The sequence below is a fragment of the Typopeltis vanoorti genome, chromosome 8, assembly GCF_054136105.1.
Source record: "Typopeltis vanoorti isolate ZY-2024b chromosome 8, IOZ_Tvanoo_1.0, whole genome shotgun sequence".
NCBI lineage: Eukaryota > Metazoa > Arthropoda > Arachnida > Uropygi > Thelyphonidae > Typopeltis > Typopeltis vanoorti.
The window spans coordinates 45,147,377-45,172,041 of NC_143556.1; the positions used below are offsets into that span (position 1 = coordinate 45,147,377).

The window sequence follows — 24,665 nt, forward strand, 5'->3', positions numbered from 1 at the left end:
ATATAAATTGTACCTCTAAATCTGTCACTGATGAGTGAACCGAAATCAAGGAAGTAGGCCTTAATTCTGCTACTCACCCAGCAGTTACTTCACTGAATATTTTCTATTAATGACTTCCAACAAAGTAAATAAAAACATAACTGTGAATATAACAGATATACAGTATATAGATAATTTGTCATATGTTTAAAATAGATGAGAACTTAATGCTGTCTTTTATCCTTTGAATTAACTTATTTTTCAGTGATTTTCTGATAATCAAGGATGCATTCAAGTCACTGAGACAGGCAAGAATGAAGGATACCAAGAACTTTTGTATTTAGCCAGGTCTCTGCTACCCATGATACCATACAGTTGATACCTGCCGTCTAATGAGTAATAAATCGGTTCTCAAGTGGAACGCAAAGGCTGTTGCATGTTTGGGGCTTAAATGCTGGTTGAAGCTAATTTTTCATTTCAATGGAGTGAAGATAGCATGAAGAATGAAGAATGCAATGGTTTAATGAATCCAATATTTTGTCTCTGACAGAGATATTAATTTAAATCCAAATAACATGTAACATACACATAAATAAAACAAAAACAAATGGAAGTAATTACACTAAAAGCCTGAATCTTTAGGAATGGCAGCCTTCTGCAGATGCTAATTTTAGACACCTTAGTTGAGAAGTGTCACACAACCATAATTCTCCAGCCTCCTGGTCCAAAAACGAAAGAACTACACGTGCCCTAAGATGCATGGGTAGGCAATCCACCACAGAACTGTGAATCTTCAGTTTAATCACTTCCATTTGCTTTTGTGCTGTTTGTGAGCATGCAAACAATTCTTACACTGTATATCTGATGGTGTTGAAAGAGTGAATTCATTAAACAACTGGTTTAATGAATTCACCTCAACCCACTGAACCAAAAAATGAATCGGGGCTATCATAAAATACTGTACTAGTACTGGCTGAGTATAATGCAAGCTTTTGATACTGCCTATCGCTTTAACATGAACCAAATAACTCAGTGAAACATTGCTGTTTCTCACATGGAGGTCTGTTAATTGATCCGAGCCTATTCAACCAAAATCACCTGTATTGCTGAAGTAAGATATCAAAGTATACATGCATAGATCCACAGCAAGCCTCAGAGCTTACATCACCAACCCACCACTGGACATATGGCATGGAAAGGTTCAAAGAAATGTCTGCTGTTGCCCTTGACATTTCCAAAGCCTTTGACCATGTGTGGCATTGTGGCCTACTTAACAAATTGCCATCCTTTGGTCTCCCATGCTACCCTCTGTAATTGGACAGCCAGCTTTCTCTCGGGATGTTCTTTGTGAGTCATAGTAAATGGATGCCTCTCTTTCAGCTTCACCACCAATGCTGGAGTGCCTCAAGGCTCTTTTCTATCATTTACTCTTTCTCCTGTACATCCTCACAATGACCACTAATCCCATCCACAGCTTTGCTGATGATAGTACTCTCCACTCATCCTACTCATTTGAGAAACCATGCAAAAACATTCCAGGCGAAATGTTTAGTGGAAATGTTTCCCTTAAAATTCTACCAGTGCCTTAAACATTGATCTTCATACCATATCCAATGGAGCGAGGATAACCTGGTTATGTTCAATGCCACCAAAACATAAACACATCATATCAATAGTCTCCTAAGCATCTGAGAAATTCTCTTTTGTTCAAAAGGTTATTTTACACCGAATCAACTCCCAACTATATACAAATCCTAAATCTGCCATGCTTAATACTGTTCACGTGTTTAGAGTGGTGCACTTCAAGTTTCTCTTAAAATCCTTGATGCCATCCAGAAATGAGCAATTCGACTCACTGATGATCACTCTCTTACAGATTCACTTCAATCACAGACACTGTTTCAACTATGTCTATTCTGCAGGTGTTTCCACGGTCACTGCTCCAGTGAATTGGCAGTTATCATTCTTCACTTTAAGTTACACCTGTTAATACAAGAGCAGCAGCTGCCCAGTATCCCTTTACTGTGCACCTGTAAAAAAACACTGAACCTGCTTCTCCTCATCCTCTTTTATTCCATCCACCTCAGACCTCTGGAACAGCCTTCCTCATGAAGTATTCCCAAACAATTACAACCTGCAGCTCTTCAAAAAACATCAATAAACTATCTCAGTTCTCATCTGCACTCCATACACACACAGCACTGATGAGCTTATAGGTCTACTGACCTCTCGTGTATGGGATAAATACATAAAAAAAATGCTATCAGAATTCCTCAATCTCCTATCTGAATGTCCATGGATTGAATTACACAGAACAACATTGTGTTTAATCTCAGTAATAATTATCTAAAGAATAAGAAATAAAACATAATCCAAGGGTAGGAGAAAAATCAGGAAAGAAATGAAATGGAGGATGAAGTGCAACATCAATAGGAGATTCCTACAAATCTGAATAGATTGGATGGTGCTCGCTTGAGTGCTCTTGCTACAGTTACATCATCTGAGTTAACAATTTTTGTACTGCCAGTTGCTTGGTAAATTGAACAACAGATTACAAAGATCAATATTTAAGTACTAACAAACCCGTTACTTAGCATGCAAATGTATAGACTATATTTCTACAGTTATAAGTTTAAAAAACATCAAGCTGTCAATTTTACTGAAACAAAATAAAATTTTAGCTAGTAATTATCACTTGCATTCAAAAAAGAAAAAGCTCTACAAGAATCTCAAACTTGGTTAAAAAATATTTTCTTTTAAATGTTCTAATAATCCAAAACATCATGAATAACAGAATTTCATAAATATATTGTAGAGACAGCTCACAAACATCAATAGGGACTGCAGCACTTAACTATTAATAGTGGCAATTTTTTTGCATATGTTATATTTGATTATTAAACTGATATTTCTGAAGACCACTGCTTACATTAACTACATTAATAACTATAACAGATATGTTTACTCTATGCCAATAACAAATTAGAACAATAAATTAGAAAATGAACTAGTTGCCAGTGCATTACATTACCAGGATACTTACTCAATTGCTTGTTTGCTTCCTGTCAATGTACATGACCTCTCAGGCAATCCACCACTTTCTGTTGCCATCTGTATTTTGCAACCAGATTCTGCCTGCAACCTTGTAATCTGTTCTCCTCCTCTTCCTATAACTGAAAATAAGAAGAAAGAAATCAGTTATTACTAAATAAAATGTCCTCCATTTATTTCAGTTATCAAGATTTAAATTTATATTGTGAAAGCACGTATATTTCATATTCTAATTATTTTAAAGTGAATCTTGGTACAGACTTTGTGAAACCTACTATGAAGTGACTGACAAAATATCTAAGCGAAAACTCATTAAATAAACCAACTGAAAAATCTGTGCAACAAAATAATGTTATCACAATAAAAAGCCAAAAGGCTATTTTTTCGGTGACATAAATTATTTAATTAAGGGGATAAAAAATCCCTCGTTATTTGAAAGCCGAATAAGCAACTCAAAGATTGAAATCTAAGAGTTTCATGCCGAAGAACGTTTGCCAAGTCATAAATTATTTAATTAAGGGGATAAAAAAAAAACCTCGTTATTTTAAAGCCGAATAAGCAACTCGAAGATCGAAATCTAAGAGTTTCATACCACCAGGCACAGACTCACGCTTGGACTTGCCGAACGTTCTTTGGCATGAAACTCTTAGATTTCGATCTTCGAATTGCTTATTCGGCTTTAAAATAACGAGGGATTTTTTATCCCCTTCATTAAAAAATAATGGTATGTATATAGACTTTAAAATTTGCATGAGTGAAAAATTACAGCATTCTTCCCCAAAATAATTTGCACATTCTTGCACAAAGTATCTTCCGAATGATTTAAAACATTCAAAAGAATTTAACTTTTCATTAAATAGATGTTCTCACTTAAGTCCTTGTGCTCAAGATTCACTCTTCTCATGAGCTTAATATAATGAAAATAATCATTTCCAAATATAGTTCCTGTGAACTATAGTTCAAATTTAAATTTCATCAGATACTTAGGTTCATGCATGCAGGATCTCTTTCTCCCAAACCCCTTCACACATTACTACACAAATATGACAACACAATTCCACGTTTCTCTTAATTTAGGAAAAGTGTCACAATTCATACATGTTTCCTAAATGAAGAGAAGAGTAATAAACATATGAATTCTTTTTAGAGTGCTAATTTTTTTTTAAGGTTGACATTTTCATATAGGTTGCATAAAAATGAATTCTAACAGCTATAAAGGATTGTCAACATAATTTTAAAATACGTAGTATATGTAACACTAAAGGAATAATGCGAAAAAAAGTAATATGCAATTTCAAAACTATTGTAGTTCACTAAAAAGAGTAAAAAACTGAATAAACGGGTTGATTTCTTTATTTTTTAGTTTCATTGTTACATTAGTTTTAGAATTTGGTTAATAATTCTACATGTAATTACATATGATACATACAAATTCTCATAATTTATATTACGATTCAGGATATTCTGGTAATGATTAAAATATTAGTTATGGTACTGCATCAGTGCATTTTAAATTTTAGTTCTGGGTCCTTATTCTTTATTTTAACACAGTAATTGAAGATTGAAAAACAAGAATGAAAGAATGAACTCGTTGTGTGACTACTGATGCCATAACAAAAAAAATGAGGAGGGGTGAAAGACCTGAATGTTACTAACAAACATTTTTGTCAACTCTTTTTTTGAAGAATTCTTCTAGTGTGGATACAACAAAAGAAATATATAATCATTACAAAAGACAACTGTCAGTACAACACAAGATAAATGTGGTTATTCAAATTAATGCCATGCATAATAGATTGATGTGTGCTCTGATTTGCCCAGTACTGATTCATAGCTATAGTCATCTGATGTTTTAGCTTGGATTTTAATTTCATGTGGCTAAGACTAAGCAGCATCTCTGTAAATTTCGTGATTTTACTGAAGTCTCATAATAACATCGTTGTGTATAAGATATGAAATGCTTCAAATTACTTGGTGTGTCATCCAGATCAGACAAATGTTCACAAATGGTTAAGGTTGAGACTAGTACAGGTAGATAAAGCAGTGGAACTGATCTCGTCTTGCCACTATTATCCATGCTAGGAGCTCACAGTGGTGGAAATCACATCAAAGATAAACAGTAATTATCCAAAAAAAACTTCAGTTCCTACCTACTATATACCATGAAAATGGATATGGTAAAAATATACATATAAATTTCAATCTAATCACCCCCCCCCCAACCACACACAAATACATGAATGGATATCAACTGGTACTATCCATTATTAAAAACAGAGAATAATTTTAATAAAGGTGAAGATTCAAAAATTGACTGTACATAATCCCAGCAAAAGAAACAGTACCAATAAGATCACTGATTCTCCACTCTGCCCATCTGGTAAAATTATTCCCCTTATGAATGGAGTTTATTCTGCCCATGAGGCGCTCAATTGATATTACTCTCATTATAATACTGGAGCAAATCTATCATGAACTGTATAACATAACATAGACATATCTGACTGAAGATAGATATGTCCTATGCTACTTTACTTTATACAATTCAAAGCACTGGTAATTAAAGATGCCTTTGCCACTTAAGTAATTCATAGTATTTTTATGGTGCAGTCAATAGAAAGAACGCTTTGCAGATCAAAACATCAAGATTCAATTCTCATTAAGGATACATGAATTATCTAAGGCATTTCAAAGTAAACCAGGATTAGTCGGTTAAAGGCAAAGATGGCAGTTTTTCTCCCACAGGAGATTCTGGTTTTATCTGCTACAAAACAGACAATATGAGCTCATAAATAAATACATATCATTTCAGAGTGTGTAAGAGTGTGCAGGCTCTTATTTCCTTTTCTAATCAAGGAGGATTGACTGTCTAAGAGGATGGGAGAAGACAAATAGTTAACTGATATGTTGAAAGGTGAGCCTTTTAGTTAATAAGCTCCATAATTTAAAAATAATGTTAGTACATTAATTTTATCAAAATCACTTTAAATGCAATCATTTCCACAACTTGTAACACATAGTGCAATTAAAAAAAATCATTTGCAATCCATTTATCAATATAAAATGAGATGGGTGTAAAATGTCAGGGCAATTGAGACATCACATAAGAAAAAGATATATAGACACTTCATATACATTATTAGCAAGTGCATATAAGCAATGGAAATAGCTTTCAGAGAATATAATTTCACTTTCTTCAACAAAACTGAAATCCAGGAACAATACAGTGGGGAGTATTCATCAAAATATCACTGTGAACTAACCCAGTGCTCTGTAATGACACTCCTCTTCAATTTTCTTATGGGCTACCTTTTAACATCCTTCCTGGTATTATAATGATTTGTCAAATGATTTTTATCTGGTTTGTATACACATCAATTTCAGTCAGGTTACAATTCCTCATCCCACTCAAGTTGATCTTGGAAGAAACTGGAATGCCTTGATCTCTTCACCCACAGAAAATATGCCTATGATGAAAAATGTCCTATTTAACTTCATGAGTTAAATGAGTCAACTTCAAGACTGCACCATAAATCATAAATTTGGGTTTATAATGAAACATTTTCCTTGAAGAGCATAATATATTAATATTCTTCTCTTCCTATCATTTTTTTTTCTTCAAAGCAAGATAAACTACTGCAGTTTAATTGATAATGCCATTATTATATACTTAGACACTGATACAAATGTTAAGAGTAGGATGCACCTTGTGGAACACGTAATATAAATCAATAAACTTTATAACAAACAGGCATAATATAAATATTCATATATATATTTATATATAGAATAACGTTCTTGCATCTATCTTTGCTTTCACAACAAAAACCTGGCAATCTAGAATACATTTCTGGTAAGAATAAGGAATATTCAAATCCTAACAAGCTGCATAATGCCTTCATGTTTCTTCTATGAAGTATAGAGAAAGAAACAAGCTATAACATTAAGATAAAGCTCGTTTTGAAGAAAAGTAGCCAATATTTTAACACAAAAACAACCAATGGTTAAATACTAGATGCATACTGGTATATCACTAGAAGTCAAAAATTATTTGTCAAAGCAATCTGAAGAAAAAAACCAAATGCCGATAAATCTACTCAATATAACTGTGAAAAAATAAATACAACTGATATTAATATGCTATGCATAACTTATCAGATAACAAGCTTATTTTCAATTAACATATCTGAAGCATTCTTTAGAAGCCTAATATAGGAAAACAATGAGAACAATGAAAAAAAAAAAAATCTTTCATAACTTTATGAAAGATAAATTCAAAGATGAATTTATATTATGCCTAGCTGATTTTGATAGTTTAGGATCATTAGTATGCTTCATTTTGAAAATCAAGATTCCTGTAATTAGTATGTAATACTGAATGCTATTAGTCATACATCTTTCTACACAAGTGGACACATGAAATCGAACTATTACTAGGATCCCAAATTCACAATAACCTTTAGTTTATAAATTTTTGTTTCATTAAACAAAATATACTGTCAACCTATATTCACCTTTCATGATAACTGAGTTTATATACATTAAATGTACATATATACATGAGCTTATATACACTGATTCTCTTTTATGATAGTGCAAGCAAACATTACTTAGTCAAATCTTAGGGAGAAATAAAAACAGAAAATAAAGGTTTATGGGAATCTTATCTAACCAATGTTACTTTTTTTTTTAAGCAGTAACAGAGACCCTATTTCATGAAAGTTAATATATGTGACAATGAACCATTCAACATTGTGTCAATCCTGCTTTCTTGCTTGGACTTTATAAAAGGTCTCAAAAAGTCATAGATAACCACTTTTAACTTAATTTTATTATAGCATTACTTCCAAAATAAATTCACAGCTACAGCACATACAAGAATACTGTAGACCAGTGATTTTCAACCTTTTCCATAATACGCCTAGATTAATTATTAAAATTCTGGGGCACACTAAAAATATATTCTTTTAATTTTTTTTTGATGATCTGGCAAAAAATAGGCATAATTTTGATTGATTTACACACGCAAGAAGAGGGAAGACCAGACATTAATAAATAAATACGCAAATTATGACATTTCTTTCAATTAATTTGTTTTCATAAATCTCGCGGTACATCTGAAGACCTCTCGCAGCACACTGGATGAAAATCGCTGCTGTAGACAGATTATGGAAATAACATTTTAAAATTAATTTTATTGTAAAAGTAAATATTGTATGCACAGCTGGATTTTCAATATTTCAACTAAAATTCTGACTATAATCAACACTAATCAATTATAATAAAAAACTGACAAGCAGGGGTTCTGGGGAAGAACTCCTGAATGAGCATAAATAAAACATATCACACACACGCGCACGCGTGTGTGTGTGTGTGTGTGTGTGTGTGTGTGTGTTCTTATGTGCTATCCAGTCATTTTTGACTATTGGTGTTCTTGTGAACAAAGGCTCTACATCCCACTCAGCCTCTTGTCCTTTCTTTCAGCAATTAAAAGAACTTACTTACTTGAGTAGGCAAGTTCTTTTATGTTGTCCATCCAACTGTTTTCTGGTCTTCCTCTCCTCTCATTCCACCAATCTTCCCCAACATAATTGCCTTTTACAATGATTCATTTGTACACATAATATGGCAAAGTACATCAACTTCTGTTTTGCGATCATCACCTCCAAGTATTATTCTGTCTTTATACTCTCTGACACCTTATTGGTCATTCTTGGTGATTCTTAATAGTCTCCCCTACACCCATAATTCAAATGAATCTATCTTTCTGTCTTTACTGGTACTACTGGAAATCCTTCTCTTAATTCCATCTTCAAATTTACTATTATTTCTGATCCTGAATCCCAGTAAATCATAACTTTCAATGATCTCCATTTTATCGCCCTCTATTATACATTCCTTTAAACTGCTAGAAGCAATCACTTTTGTTCTGCTGATGTTTAAATAAGTCCAGCTGTTACTTTCACTCATAAACAATAGAATCAACTGCTCCTGATCTTCCTTAGTTTCTGCTATGTGGGTTGTATCATCTGCATATCTTAAATTATTTACTTTTCTGCCACCAATCTTAAATATGGGTCTTTGTCTAAGTTAGCCATTCTCATAAATATTATTCACTATAAATATTTATAGTGTGTGTGTATATATATATATATATATATATATATTATTATATATATATATTATATAGTGGCAAGTGTTCAAATATATTATGGAAATAATGAAATATGTAATACTATAGAATATACTATAATAATACTACAGTAATACTGTAATACTATATAAAATTTCATAAAAGCCACAGGAATAGAGAAGTTTGATAAAATTAAATTAAGAACTTTTTATTAAGAATAATTAAGAATAAATAGTAAAGAAAAATCACATCAAAAGTGTTTCAGTTAAAAAAAAAAAAAAACATAGAATACAGGAAAATATAGTAATTTTTCACTTTATAAGTTTATTTAAAATATAAAGCAGGAGATCAACAAAGAATCTTTCACTGTTAAAAATTATTACACTAGCTGTTAATATACAGATTATGGAACCATTCAAGAACTATATTAGAAAATTCATATGAAAAAATTCAAGAATTCAACACCTGGGAATTCTAAAGTATGCATAAAAGTATCACCACAAAATATATCAAAGAACATGTAACTTTGACTGCATATCTAGCAGTATAAAAATGCCACTCAAAATCACACTGTTGTTTAAATTTCTCCAATGATGAAAACAGATCCAATTTCAATGAAAGAAAAGGGAATTTTTAACTAATACAGAATGAAAGTAAGTCAATTCATATCATGAATTGACTTATCATGAATCAAAATTTTTAATTATATTTAAAAATGTTATGTTAATATTCCATTCTGACATGTGAATATATTTGTTCATTTAATAAATTAAAAGATAAGAAACTATATAAAGACAGCTATTCAATGTACCCATATGATTATATAATACTAATTAATAGCATAATAACATAATTCGTCAGATGCTTTATACTTCACAAATAATATGCAATAATCAAAGATACTTTTTTCTGCATGTTATGCATTATGTATTTCATTTATTTTGAAATATTTTTTTCAATTTATCTGCAAATGCATATATCTATGTAACTAAATACAAAAAAACACTGTGTTGTTTTTCGTTTTTTTTAAACGCTCAATATTATGAAAACTTTGTTTTTTTCAAATGGTGAACATTGCATTAAAACATGCATAAAATATTACCATACCAATACTTCAAGTTGACATTGCTTTGATTGCATAAAAATGTATAAGCTGTATAAAAAATTCACTCATAATTACTCTACTGTTAAAATTTTGCCAAAGACAAAAATGGAAACAATTTCACTCAAACGATACAGAATATAAGACACTAGCTTTTTATAAGACTCCCATTTATTATTAATAACTCATATTTGAAAATGCTTAAAAAGTTTAAATATATGGAGTATTTTTATCAATATTTAAAAAATTTCATGTTAAATATATGATTTGACATGAAAATAATGCATATTTGTGCATTTAATGAATTAAAAGATATGAAGCTATGAATTAAACATCAACATATCAAGATAACCATATATGATTATATAATTGTAATTAATCATAATATAAAGTATCAGATGTTCTATATCTGAAATACTCTATGAAACTTTATGTATTTCATTTGTTTTGAAATATGTAACTTTCTTAATATATAGTTCAAAAACGTTTCCAAATCCATCCTATATAAAGAATGAAATAAAAGTTTACATTTTTTCTTTCTTTCTGTCATTTAAAGTTCTTGATTCCATGAGAAAACAGTACACTATTTCTTCAAATGGTGAACATCAACATACATACTTCATTATTTAATATCAAAGTATGCTGCGACCAGAAATGACAAAATTGTCACAATAAATACTCACAAAAAAAGAAAAGTTTCTGTTCTTAGCATGTTTAGCAAAGTTCGAATTAAGATAAATCACGACTAATTATTCATTAACATTTTCTAGTGCACTGCAGTGCAATTCTATTTGTCATTTTAATTTTTAAGTTGTCTATTAAGCTCTAAGAAACAAACTGCATAAATTTACCAATTCTGAATTTTTGTATTATTTAATGGATATCATATGGATTTAAGGGATAACATATAATAGATAACATTCAATAAAATGTTAGTAAACATTTTAATAACATTTATAATATCAGCAAATGTCTTTTAAATTACCCTTCAAGTATTGATTAAAAGAAATTTATATCAGTCTTTTAACTTAGCCTCTGAGTGGAGATATGGGTAGCTCCATATAAAGTTTTTCTTTTTTTTCCTTATTAGAAAACAACTTCTTTCTTGATCATTATACATACCGAAGCCCTTTCTCCATTTCATCCCTCTCCATGAGGCTGCCATAGTCAAACGACTTTTAATGCAAAGAGGGGTGCCAATGAATTTTCACACGATTCCTCTTTTGTCAATAATTCTCAGATATTTGTAGTTAAACACTGAGTGCAAAAAAGAGGCTCATTATTACATTAGAGAAAAAAAAAAAACAACTGACATGATGAAATGAACATGGTCATAACAACTCAAAACAAGATGTGATGTTGGAATCCCCAAATCTATGGTCTGGAATATTTTAAATCACACAGGAGAAATAAAAGAAAAAAAAAAGGTAAAGTTGCATCAGCTTTTTATTATTTGGAAACATTTGCATGGAATATAAATGTTACAATGATAGAAATAGAGCATCTTTATAAACTGTATGGATTGAGGATTGCAATCAAAAATTCATTCCCCTTTAGCAGAGCAGCCATTCAGAACAAAACCATTAAATTTGTTTAAGAGCGAAAAAAATAATAATGAAGTAGAATAAATGTTTAATGCAAATGTTGGTTAGTTTGATCAGTATAAAAAATCAAGTAAACCTATTAAATGCTAAAATTACTGGTGAGGCAGTAAGTGCAAATGAGGACAAAGCATCTAAATATCCAGATATTTTTAAATAAATGATTGAAGATCAAATACTTAAGGCGGATAAAACTGGTTTATTCTGGAGAAAAAAAAATGCTTTCCAAAATTTACATTTCTAAACAAGCAGGGGTGATGGAAAAGATGGTGGTGACAGTATGCACAAGCAAATAGAAGAAATGGGTGGAAGGAGGGTGATTATTATGGGAGATTTCAACTATGGTCGCATTGATTGGAGTGAGGAGAGGACACACGGAAGGAAAGATTACTTAACATTGTTATTGGGCGGCAATACTCAAGGTGATGAAACCAAGGGCTGATTAACAGTCTCCAAATATAACTGATACATTCTGAAAGGCTACATCCATACATCACTTCCAGTTATTTGGTGGTCAAATAAGAGAGCATGGATGACCCAAGTAGTTTTCAAGCTATTTTGTGCCTAGCTGTTGAAAAATATTGCAAGGAAGGCAACATGGCATTTAAACTACTACTGATTTTAGATAAGGTTCCAGGTCATCCAACTACACTCAGTTCACTGTGCAAAAATCGTTTTGTTTTTTATTGCCAAACACATCTTTGTTACATCGCATGACTTAAGGGGACCATCACAGCATTAGCAACCTGCTATATAAGAAAAACATTTGAAATGACAATTGCTGAAACCACAGGAGACAATGCAATTTCCTTAACAGAGTTCTGGAAAAATTATAACATCAGACATGCAACAGAAAATATTCACCATGCTTGACAACAAATAACTGCGAACAACATGCAAAGTTCCATTATGGAAATACATTTTGTTTTCGTTTCATTGATTTCAAAGAAAATATCATTATAGAAGATTTTGTTTTTATTTTGCTCTCTATAAATACTGCAACTTTGTTAACAAATTTAAATTTGACGTATGATCTCTTTATCCTTTATAATATTTTGTTAATAAACATGTAAAAACTTATGTTTTAAATTTTTCATTGCCTAAGCTGAAATCAATTATCATATTTTACATATAATTATATGTTCGAACAGTGTGAATTTGAATAATGCAACCACTTGATATGCTTCATTATCCAGACCTAGCTATAGGTTGTAATAATCCTCATAAAATAAACACGGGTTGTTCAGGGGTAAACAGATATCGCAAAGTCAACTTACAGAAATGTAAGAATTACTTTGTCTCTACAGCTTATAAGTCAATAAATCAATAAGTCAGTCAATAAAAGCTAAACAAATCCTTTGTCACTGAAATAACGAATGGCAATTACTTCACAGAATTTGGCATTCATTATAACAAAATTTTGGAGGTTGCTATCTTGTTGGAGTAATAATTTAAAATAAACCAATGTTAATAAGTTGACCAAGCTAAAATTTGTTGAAACAATCTTAATGCAAAAGTCAAAGTATAACCTCTGTCATCTGGGGAAAGGGGGGGGGGGTACATACACTGCTAGGAGTCAACAGACCCCACCATGGGCAAGTTGTATCATGTTATGTAAAAATTCACATGTTTGTAGCCAGTATAAATTGGAGGAATATGATGCTCAAGTCAATGCAAATGTGTCCAGGTCAAATGCTTGCAAGAAGGGAACTGACAGACTTTAAAAGAGACATTGTGATAGGATGCCATGTTGCAGGCCTATCGGTTCAGCAAATTGACTCATTCCACGTCAACAATCAGTGATACCATATTGAGATGGAAGTGCAGGGAGCCAACTGCAAGTGCTACCCACAGTAGACAATCCATCATACTCGCCGAACGTTACTGTAGTGTTACGAAGGATAATATGTAAATACCGACATGTCGAATGCAGAGATAATATGTACAAACTGACATGTTGAATGCAAATTTGTGTTCCATTCGACTGGAACACCAATCTGCACATTAAGAAATGAGCCTCACAACATGGGTTTCCATGGTAGGACAGCAATATACAAGCCAAAATGCAGCATCATCTTCAGTGGTGCAAAGAGCATGTACAGTGAGACGTGGAAGTTTGGAAAGCTGCGTTATGGAGCAATGAATCACGCTACACTTTCCCTCATTCCATGCACCTCTATTCTTTGGAACAATTTTTTGAATTAAATTTTTTGAACAGCCATGATGTTACTTATACAAAGGAATCATGTAAACCCAATATATATATAGGCTCTTGGACTTCATAGTAGCATCAGAGGAATTAGCAATGGGCCATATTAATTACTAAAATCCCTTATGATAGTAATCACTTATTCTAGGAAGAGTAAGCGAACTAAGAGAAGAAATAACAATTAGAAAGTATCAAAGGTGATTTTTTTTTCAGATTATTATAAGAAAATGAAGTATTAACTAGGAGGCATTTAATGGAAGTGATGATAAGTAGCATTTGCACAATGTTTTATCACTATAGCTACAATTCATAATAAACCTGCAATCAGTTGGATGTATAAAGAAGTTTTCAAAGAAATATGCTGTAAGAAAAAGCTACAGAAACATACTGACCTCATAAACTAAAGTATAACTGATATAAATACACAATAACTACTATTAAACTAAACCACTAAAGATTGTAAAGCAAAACTTTAATTAAAGCTGCGTAAGGATGAAAAGACTAATCTTAAAAAGTTTGTGCATGTGTATAAAAAAAGAAGTAAAAGGTAGAAAGTAGCAGAAGAAAACATAACCAGATATTCTCTGGAACAATTCTAAATGATTCAGCTTGGAGTTTCAGAAAAAAGGAATAAATATTTAAAAATATATGTCTACAAAATGAAAATGATTCTGGTTGAAGATAAGATTTAAATGATGAATACAGGATGAGGAAAACTGTTGGTAGTTTAAATCACTTAAAAGTTGGTGAAATTTCTCAATCCACTTTTGATCACCTTCAATAAATTACTGAGTTTAGGGATAATACCTTCTTACTGGAAATAAATAAGGGATATGCCAATTCATGTCAATAGTTCAGTACATAAAATGATGAATTATAGACAAGCAATGCTGTTGAGTCTTGTGACAAATTAATGTCAAAAGCATGGTTTCATTAAAGGGAGTTAAAGTTATGACATATCTATTATTTTTTTTTTTTTTTATGATTCAGTAATATGAGAAACAGACTAATGAAATGGCTACAAAACTATAATTGAATCTGATATGTTTATAAATGAATTGAAAGGCTTAAGGTATTGCTGATTATTCATATTAGTGCTTCACGGTATACACAACACCAAGAGATGAAAAAATGAATTAATTTATTAATATTTCACTGATTTTCTATCCAGCATGATCAGAGCATAAATAACTGTGACATGCACACAGGCATTACAATAAAACATTAGAAACAATTCAGTTTATACCTGACACAGAAACAATGTCCTAACAAGGCACCTTATATGGAGCAGTTTACCATGCAGTTTGTTTGGAGAAGTCAAAGCTATCTGGTTTCATAATGACTACATCCCATATCGTTTGCAAATTAATGCAACCATACATGTTGAGATTAGAAGAGTACTTCATAGCAGATGCTGATTCTAAAAATACTCTTACAGACCTATAGCAACTTCTGCATAAAACAGATGTCTTCTTCCATTTAATCCAGAGGATGGTCTGCTAGTCTTTACCTGCCATAAGGATTAGTACAGGTGTAATTTTTGTGTTGTGAAAGAAAAGTAATCAAACTACCACAATGCAAGAGGATGAAGTTAACTTTAGAGAGCAGATGAAAGTAGCTAGATGCATGAGTGGTTTAAAAGTGGTATGGAGATCATATTTGAAAACATTATAGCTAACTTTTTTTTAAATATATATATGTGTGTGTGCGCGTGTGTGCCGTTAATATATGGGACTGGACTTCATGTGTCGACTGTAAAACGAAAGGGGTTGGGGTATGTAGTATTTTATCTATTTTACAAGGGCTGTAGTCCTTCTGCCATTCCTCAACTATCCCTTCAGAAGGATTTCAGAAATGCATCACCTACACTCATCAGAAAAAATAGCCAGGTCTTTAAAAAAGGTACAACCTCTACACATAGCTTTTAAGCCCCAACAGAAACTTGAAACCCTTATCAGTTCTATCAAAGATCACTTCCTTCCTCTCTCAGTGCCCGGAGTATATAAAGTATCCTGTTCCTGCAACTTGGCTTACTTCAGACAGAGAGGTAGATCAGCAACCATCAATTTAGATGAACACAAATCTTGCATTTGCAATCACGAGTATGGTCAATCTGGTCTTGCAGACATTGTATTGGATACCACTCAGAGGATATTCTAGGGAAAAAAAACATGCTCCTCCATAACACTAAATTTAAAAAAGAAACAATTGTTTATGGAATCTGCAATAGTACTCGGAAATCAACCAAATGTGAACATATACGAGCGCAAAAAACTTCAAAAAATTTGGGGAACATTAATGGCCGGAGGTCCCAATTGCCATCCTAGGCCACCTACAAATGCCCACAGAGGGAACACCACATAGTTAAGAACCATAGCTATGTGTTTCATTGAATATTGTATTGTCTTTGTGTGTGTGTTACTTGTAATCAATGAAAATTAGTTTTTAATCCTTTCTTAATGCTGCTAATAGTCTACTAAACTTCCATCATGATATCAAGGCTGATGATCCATAATGTCAGAATCAGTCATGGTTAAATTTTTTACTAGTTTTAAAGTACAGTGAATTTTTTTATAAAAGACAGAGATCCTTGTGAGAGAAGAAACTATTCCAATTCCATATATTACAGATATGTCGGAAAAGATAGCCAAAGAGCTGTATGATCTCTATGCCACTTTTAAATAACTCATGCATCTAGCTACCTTCAACTATTCTCCTAAAGATCAATTTCATCCTCTTGCATATCCTGGAGTGTATAAGTTCTTTGTCCCTGCAGTTTGTCCTACTTGAAAATAGAGTGGTAGATTGGTTAACCTGCCTTAAAGTACATAAAAATTACATCTGAAATCATCTTCATGGCAAATTAGGAATAGTAGATCATGCTCAATGTCCTAGCACATGTAAGCATGAAATTTTTGTGCACAAGTTTCCAGTCTCAGACTCAACATGTCTAGCAGCATGGGCATGTTATTCTTCAACACTGACATTGCAGTTTCAACACATTTGTCCAGCTAGTCAAATTTAAACAAATTTGAAGTTCTTTTCTTCTTTAATGTTAACACTGACATTTTGATGCAATATTTCTCATCAATTGCATCTTTTTTTTCATCTAGCTATACCCTTTAAAATTACAAGCACTAAATTAATTCACTTAAATCTATGTAGTTACAAAAATTGATCACCGTTTGTGGGAGTTCAAGTGACTGTTCTGTCTAGACAGACACTCCAAACAAACATGCCTCTGCAACTTGCTGACATCACTGTCACTTTGCCTGCATGGTTCAGGCTAACAGTAACCAATTAGAATGTATTAAGTTGGAATGGGTTAGAGTAATATTGAAGTAGACACATTGGAGAAATTAGTAAATAAAACAGGTGATAAGTATGATTTATCATATGATTTGTTTTTATAGTATGTTCAAAAATTATTGAGAGTAGAAATTCTGAAAGCAAAACTTTTGTGCATGCAGTTACCAGGAGTGTGCACTTCCTTTTGGACTGGTGTGCATGTGCACAGCTTAGAAAAAACATTGCTCTGGATACTCCTTCACACAGGATTAAAAGGAAGATGACCAACAACAGGTTTACTCATGAATCGCTATAGGTCCAAAAGACTATTTTCAGAATCAGCATCTGATATGTAGCACTTCTCCGATCTCAACAAGTATGGTTGCATTCATTTGCCAAATATCTAGCAATGAATTATGCTACATAATTTCATAATGAGATAGTCATTATGAAAACAGACAGCCTGACTTCTCCAAATGAACTTTATAGTTAACAGGTCCATGGCAGGCAACTTTTGTTAGGACATTATTTCTGTGTCAGTTACAAACTGAATTGTTTCTAATGTTCTGGAGTGGTGCTTGTGTATGTTGCAGTTATAATTTGTGCTCTGATCATGCTTGGTAGAAAACCAGAGAAATATTATTAAGTTCAATAAATTGATTTATTTTTTCATCTCTTGGTGTTGTACATACCATGAAGCACTATTATAAATCTGATAATTATCACTTATATTCATTATAATGAATGATGAACAACAAAAGTTTAGATCCAGAAGATTGTGAATAGATGCAACATTTCCAATAAATTGGCTAACTGAAAAATGAATAGAAAATATGCCAGTTTTTCTGTCCTTTATAGACTTACATGAAGCATCTGATAGCATGAAATCATAAGATGTTTTGAATATAACAGCGAAAAAGGAAAAGGATCAGGTAGTAAATCTTATCAAATATATTTACACAGTACTGCAACTACATGACAGAAGTATATAAGTAAAAAAAAAAAAAAGGAATGAAACTGATTACAATCTGACTGGTATGCATATAACATATTCATGGTCGTAGAAACAGAAGATAATTTACAAAGAGGAGTATTTTAATTCAATAAAAACATTAGTAGACTACAATCAGGTAGTAGTTACAACTAAATAGAAAAAGAATAGAATAAGTGATGAATTTATTTACTTAGAAATTCAGAACAAATGATAAAAAAGGAGGTAAAACAGTCACATAAGTCAAATAAATTTCTGGATGTTTTAAAATAATATGGAACAATGTTCAATAGGGTTGAAATTAGGACTCTGTGGAGTCCAGTCAAATGTGATGACCCCCCCCCCCAGAATTTCACAGTTGGGATTATGCACTCTGGTAAGAGACCTTCACCAGACATCTGCCACACCCACACCTGTCCATTTGCTCGGCAGGTGTAGCATAATTCATTGCTCCATAACACAACTTTTCAAGCTTCCACTGTACATGCTCTCTGCTCCACTGAGATGACACTGCATGGTTCAGGTGATCTGTGGCTTGTATATATTGTGTTTTCATACCATGAAAACCCATATTGTGAGCATTGGTGCTGAATATTTTTCAGTAGATTTGTGTTCCAGTTGATGCCCAGAACTCAGCATCCAATTTCATGGGCGACAAATAGCAGTTTTTACATACTGTTCTTCGCAGCACCCTAAACAGTCATGTTTAGCGAGTGTAGTGGATCATATACTTCAGGTAGCACTTGCAGTTGACTCCCAGGGATGGCCTAATTCGTCAACAATTTGCTGAGCAGAACATATCATTCTGATAGAAAAATATCTTAAGAGATTGGAAGAGCAACCATAGTGGTTTAAAATTAAAAATGAACAAATGGTAGTGTATGCAATTTGGAAAGAATATAACATTACATGAATAATTGTTGAAAAGAGTGCAACATGGCATCCCATCAAAATTCCTCTTTCCAACTAGGTCAGTTCCCTTCTTGCAGCCATTCCACCTGGACACAATTGGACTGACTTGGGAGCATCATATTCCTCCAATTTATGCTAGTTACAAACATGTGACTTCAAACACAATGGAAACAAAAACTGTGAGAAAAATGAAATTTAATCCCAAAAAATGAAGAAATTGCCATTTACAAAGAGCAATTGTATTGAGAGTAAACAAGAAAAATGGCAGACACACGTTAGCAGAAATATAAAATAATTAGGGAAAAAAAAGTGCTACAAAACCAGCTGGAAGACTCGATTTGGATGGAAAGAGAAAATAAGTTATGTAGTTTGGATTTTAAGCAAAGTCTATGATAGCCTTCTGCCCTACTGATTAAAATGTGTCAAACATATATTGATAATGTCTACTTGGCTGGCTGTAGCAGTTAGTATCTGCTTTGCAAACAACAGGCTGCAGTTTCTATTCCTGTGATGGACACGGATGCTTGAGATTGTCTTTAGACAGGAGACGAATTTCAATGCCCAGTGTGAGACCGCCTCTCTGCTATTGGAGTCCTGAAGTAGCATGAAAAAGTACCATGTTTGTTCTTGAGAGCAGGAAGATTTCTGGATTATGCAAACAAGTGTATATATCAACAAATCAAGTAGAAAGAGTCACCAAAAACTTAATGTACAAATGCAGCTGGAGCAGATGTATTTGAACAGAAATGTTCAAATATGGAGATTAAAGGTTTTGCGGTAGCTACACTGCATAATTCAGATTGCCTGATCAGAAGGTGAAATTCCAGACGAATTTAAGAGATAAGTGTTCTGGGTAAGATTTATGCAAGCAAACTTGGAAGAGGTTGAGAAAAATTGCGGAAGAGAAACCTAGAGAGGAAGAGCCTCGGTTCAAACCAAATAGAGGTTGTCAAGATCAGATTTTCACTTTATGAAAAATAGTTGAGAAATATCATGTAATATGACAAGTGTCTGTACTTAGTTTGGTAGATCTCAAAAAGGCATATAGCAAGGTGCCCAGAGAAAAGCTTTTCAAAAAACTACAATTATATGGAGTAATATACTGTCTACCTTTAAGATGTAAGTCAGCAGTTAAAATTGAAAGAAATACAGGAAGATGGTTTGAGGGATGTACCATTATTGAAAGTGTTTCACCTGATTATTAAAGATGCCAAGAAATTATATTTTTGGTTTCATCCTTTAACAAAGCGTAAGCAAACAAAGTTTGCACATGAAGTAACTTCACAACTGGGCTGCTTGTATACAGAGGCTAATGATTTGGCATCAACTGCCTTAGTATCCCATAATGCAAAGCACATATCCTTACGGACATGTATCATGCTATACATTATGGGAAGGGCCACTACTACCCACACTAATTTCAACCTTTATTGAGGTCTTATCAGTAGGAGCCAGCCCGGAGGAGATGCAAAGGTTGTACTGCAGAAGTCTAAGGCAATTGATGTGAAGTCATTAGCCTACATACAAGTGGCCCAGTCGTAAAGTTACTTCACATGAAAACTTTGCTTATACTTCGATAAAGGGTGAAACCACAAATACAATTTTACGTCATTACAAGTCATTAGCCTCTATATACGTGTAGCCCAATTGTGAAGTTACTTCCAGTGCACAATTTGTTTGCTTACACTTGATTAAAGGATGAAAACAAAATATAATTTCTTGGCATCTTTAATTTATTTTAATGCCCCATGATCTCCAAATCTTATTAATCATCTATATGAAAAAAGACTGCTTTATGAAAAGAAGAAAAAAACTATTAACCTAATATTAGAATCAGCAATATCAAATTAGCTCTCTGATTTATGCAGATGATGTTGTACTTCAAAACACATTCAGTGCAAGTCTCCAGAGTTTTCTAACTAAACTGCATAATAGCTATAACAAATATGGCATGAAAAATCAGAAACAAAAAGACCAAAATTATGAGAACGGGCAGGAATATATCAAACTTCAGCTGCATTCTCAATAGAGAACTTATAGAACAAGTAAAAGATTTCAGCTATTTAGGCACAGTTTTTAGTGAAGATGGCAAAAAACTATTAACCTAATATTAGAATAATCAATATCAAATCAGCTCTCTGATTTATGCAGATGATGTTGTACTTCAAAACACATTCAGTACAAGTCTCCAGAGTTTTCTAACTAAACTGCATAATAGCTATAACAAATATGGCATGAAAAATCAGAAACAAAAAGACCAAAATTATGAGAACAGGTATATAGAACAAGTTTGATATATTCAGGAATATATCAAACTTCAGCTGCATTCTCAATAGAGAACTTATAGAACAAGTAAAAGATTTCAGTTATTTAGGTACAGTTTTTAGTGAAGATGGCAAAATAAATTTGGAAATGAACAATGGAATAAGCAAAGCTTATTCCATTGTTCATTTCCAAATTTAAGAAGTCAGTTGAATAAATTTATATGCAAGAGAGAAATTAGGGCAAATACCAAACTAGCAGTAGTTATCGATCTGAGAATTTCGTCAGAAATAAAGCACTTGATTAAAGATTACAGACCTCTTATATAAGTGGAAGTTCTGAGAAAAAATTATGGTATACGGCATCAATGGCAGAATCACATTAAAAATGAGGATAACAGATAAGAACTTGGCACTATAAACATTTAAGAATGTGTGAACAGAGCTAATCTTAGGTGGTATGGTCACCTGAATAAAATATGTAAAAAAAATTAGTGTTTGATGCCAAGATGGCAGGAAAAACCCAGAGAAAGACCAAGGTGTTGGCAGATTGATTCAAGAAGTACCTTAGAAGAATGAAATGTTAGATGCAACAATAATGTAAAGTTAATCATATAGTGCTGTCATAGTAGCCTAAATACTCCTTGGTGGTACATATCAGGAAATTGGTGAATGATGATGATAAAAATCTGTTAACATGTTTCTTGAAGAGGTGCAGGTTATATTTATTAGTGGGGAAACAATATGGGAAGCCTGTTCCAAAGAACAAAGGGAAGACAGCATTAAGTGTGTATGGCAGCTGTCTGTGATCGTACATGATTAGAGAAAGCAAAAAAATGGTGGTGGCAATTCAGTAGAGCATTTATGATAAAGCAAGTGGAGGAAAGGATCATATGTTAGACCAGAATGGTGTATTCTGGAAAGCGCTTTCTTTATAGTACAAATTTGTTACATTTGGTTGCAGAAGACATGATATAAAATATAATGGAGAGAGGAACGTTGATATGCAACTCTTCAGCAAGAGTCGCATATCATCTGTTTCTTTTCCTACATAAATTCCATAAAGGTAGATTCATATAGTGCATTGGGTGAGCTAAAAGTTAGATAAACTGAGAATCCTGCTATAAAAACAAAACATGAAACTTTTTTTCCATGTCAGTTCAGGAATCCAATAAGTAGGCAATGGTTTTACACCAAGTGATGAAATTAATCTACCACCTAAAACACACACATCAGATAATTCCACATCCAGTTGGGTTGGAGAATGGATACCTAACCACTCAGTCAACAAGACGGGCCAATTAAATTGTGTTTATTCAGTGGGCAGCGTTAGATGAAATTTACATGATAACATGATTATTCAGTTTGGCAATGTCAAACATGTTGGTAATATGAGTTTATGTATAAATATGCATGGAAAACAAAAACAATAAAATACGATATAATAATAAAACAAAAGCAGGATGTAATGGAATGAAGGACAGCAAAAAGTTAAGCTACACATGGCAACCTATACTTAACTGGTGAATTTTTGTGAGTTCATGTACTAGTTTTCCCATAGTAGTGACTTGACTAGTTACTGTTCAAGTTACTACTTGAATACATTTAATAGTAGTTGCATCTATATCTTTACAACTCCACTAATAGTTGTGGAGGACATGCTGTTGACACCAATATTAACATATCTCCTGGTGAATGACTAACAGCATGCAAGAGCATAGGCTAGATAAAAAAGAATCAAGTATATGGCATGCATTAGAAGTAACACTCTGTAAAATAAAGTTGTTAAGATTAATTTTTGTCAGTGTATATCATGTACAATGTATAGGTCAATACAAGTGTTCTTTCATTAACATGAAGCACAAATATTCTACTTCCTTTTAACATACTAATAATTTACTACTATAAAATAATTTACACAGGTATGCTTGACTGTTATATAATTAATGCAGGCATTTGTACACTTACTAAACTGATTGTCACAAATCTGAATGAATATTGAATCCTAATTAAAATACCTACATTGTTAGAATATAGTAATGTACACAAAGTAGTGAGAGGGAGAGTTTCTTAGAGCATTAATTTTTTTGGCATATACTGAAAGCAAACAAATTTGTCTTTGATTTATTCATAATATATAAAATGCAAATATTCGCAATATTCTGGATGGATATACACACACACACACACATATATAATGCACAAACATAACAGCTAACATATCAATATTACATTATAAATCTAAAACCATTTATTATGGTTAAGGGCAAGATGCAATAATCAAAAATGATACAAATATATCAATAAATTGACTATCCCAAAAGAAATAATTATGATTACATAAGTAAATGCTAATGCTTTTAAATATGAAACTGTTTATTCCCCAATAATAAAAATTCAACACAGCCATTATACAATAAATATATTACAGCTATATCAATACACTCAATGTTTATGCAAAATGTATACGTGTAATATATTAATTAAATAAGCACACTGTTCTTTTTTCTTTTTTTTTAAAAAAAACTTTATTTTTTATGCTCAAATGTTCTGCTTATAAAAAATTCTACATTTCAAAATGCATTTCTTGTCCAAACTTATGCTGGTAAAAACCAGCAAATAACAAAAACACAATTATGCTACATAAATATGGAAGCAATTTCTTTCAGAATGCTACTATTCATGTAAAATAACTTTCATGTTAGCACAATTATATATCTGAATTATAAATCTGAATAGTGAACGAGTACAGTTAAAAGAAACATATTATATTGCAAAGATGATTTAACACCTTTATAAAAAATATACTTCTAGTTTATACAAGCAACAAAAAAAAGACAAAAAAAAAAAAAAAAAGCAATGTGCATAAAAGTGTAATCATGTGATATTCTCACACTGCATGAAACTAGTATATAATAAATAACTTGAAATGCAATCAAATTTCTAACAGTGCCTTTTCAATTTTTATATTCGCCGATTGGAATTTTATGACACAGAAATGAAACTATCTCCATTGCCTAATAAATACAGAGAGATACGTAATACATTATCTCAGCCCCACATGCTATATCACCCCAGTTCCTGCATATCTCTTGTGTGAACGCACCTATACAGTGATGAGCTTATTTTCACTTTTGT

The 24,665-nt window shown here is 32.3% G+C and overlaps 1 protein-coding gene across 4 annotated transcripts in view; it reads right to left on the reverse strand.

Annotated features, from left to right (window-relative positions):
* LOC150103960 (far upstream element-binding protein 1-like) overlaps positions 1-24,665 on the reverse strand; it is a 311,837-nt gene that overhangs the window by 185,525 nt on the left and 101,647 nt on the right. For 3 of the 4 annotated variants that reach the window (XM_090397206.1, XM_090397205.1, XM_090397203.1), the window contains one exon: positions 3,023-3,152. In XM_090397206.1, coding sequence (XP_090253332.1) covers positions 3,023-3,152 — 130 coding nt within the window. Of the gene's footprint in view, positions 1-3,022; positions 3,153-6,293; positions 6,432-24,665 lie in introns of those variants that run through there. The other variant, XM_090397207.1, reaches the window with a different exon arrangement.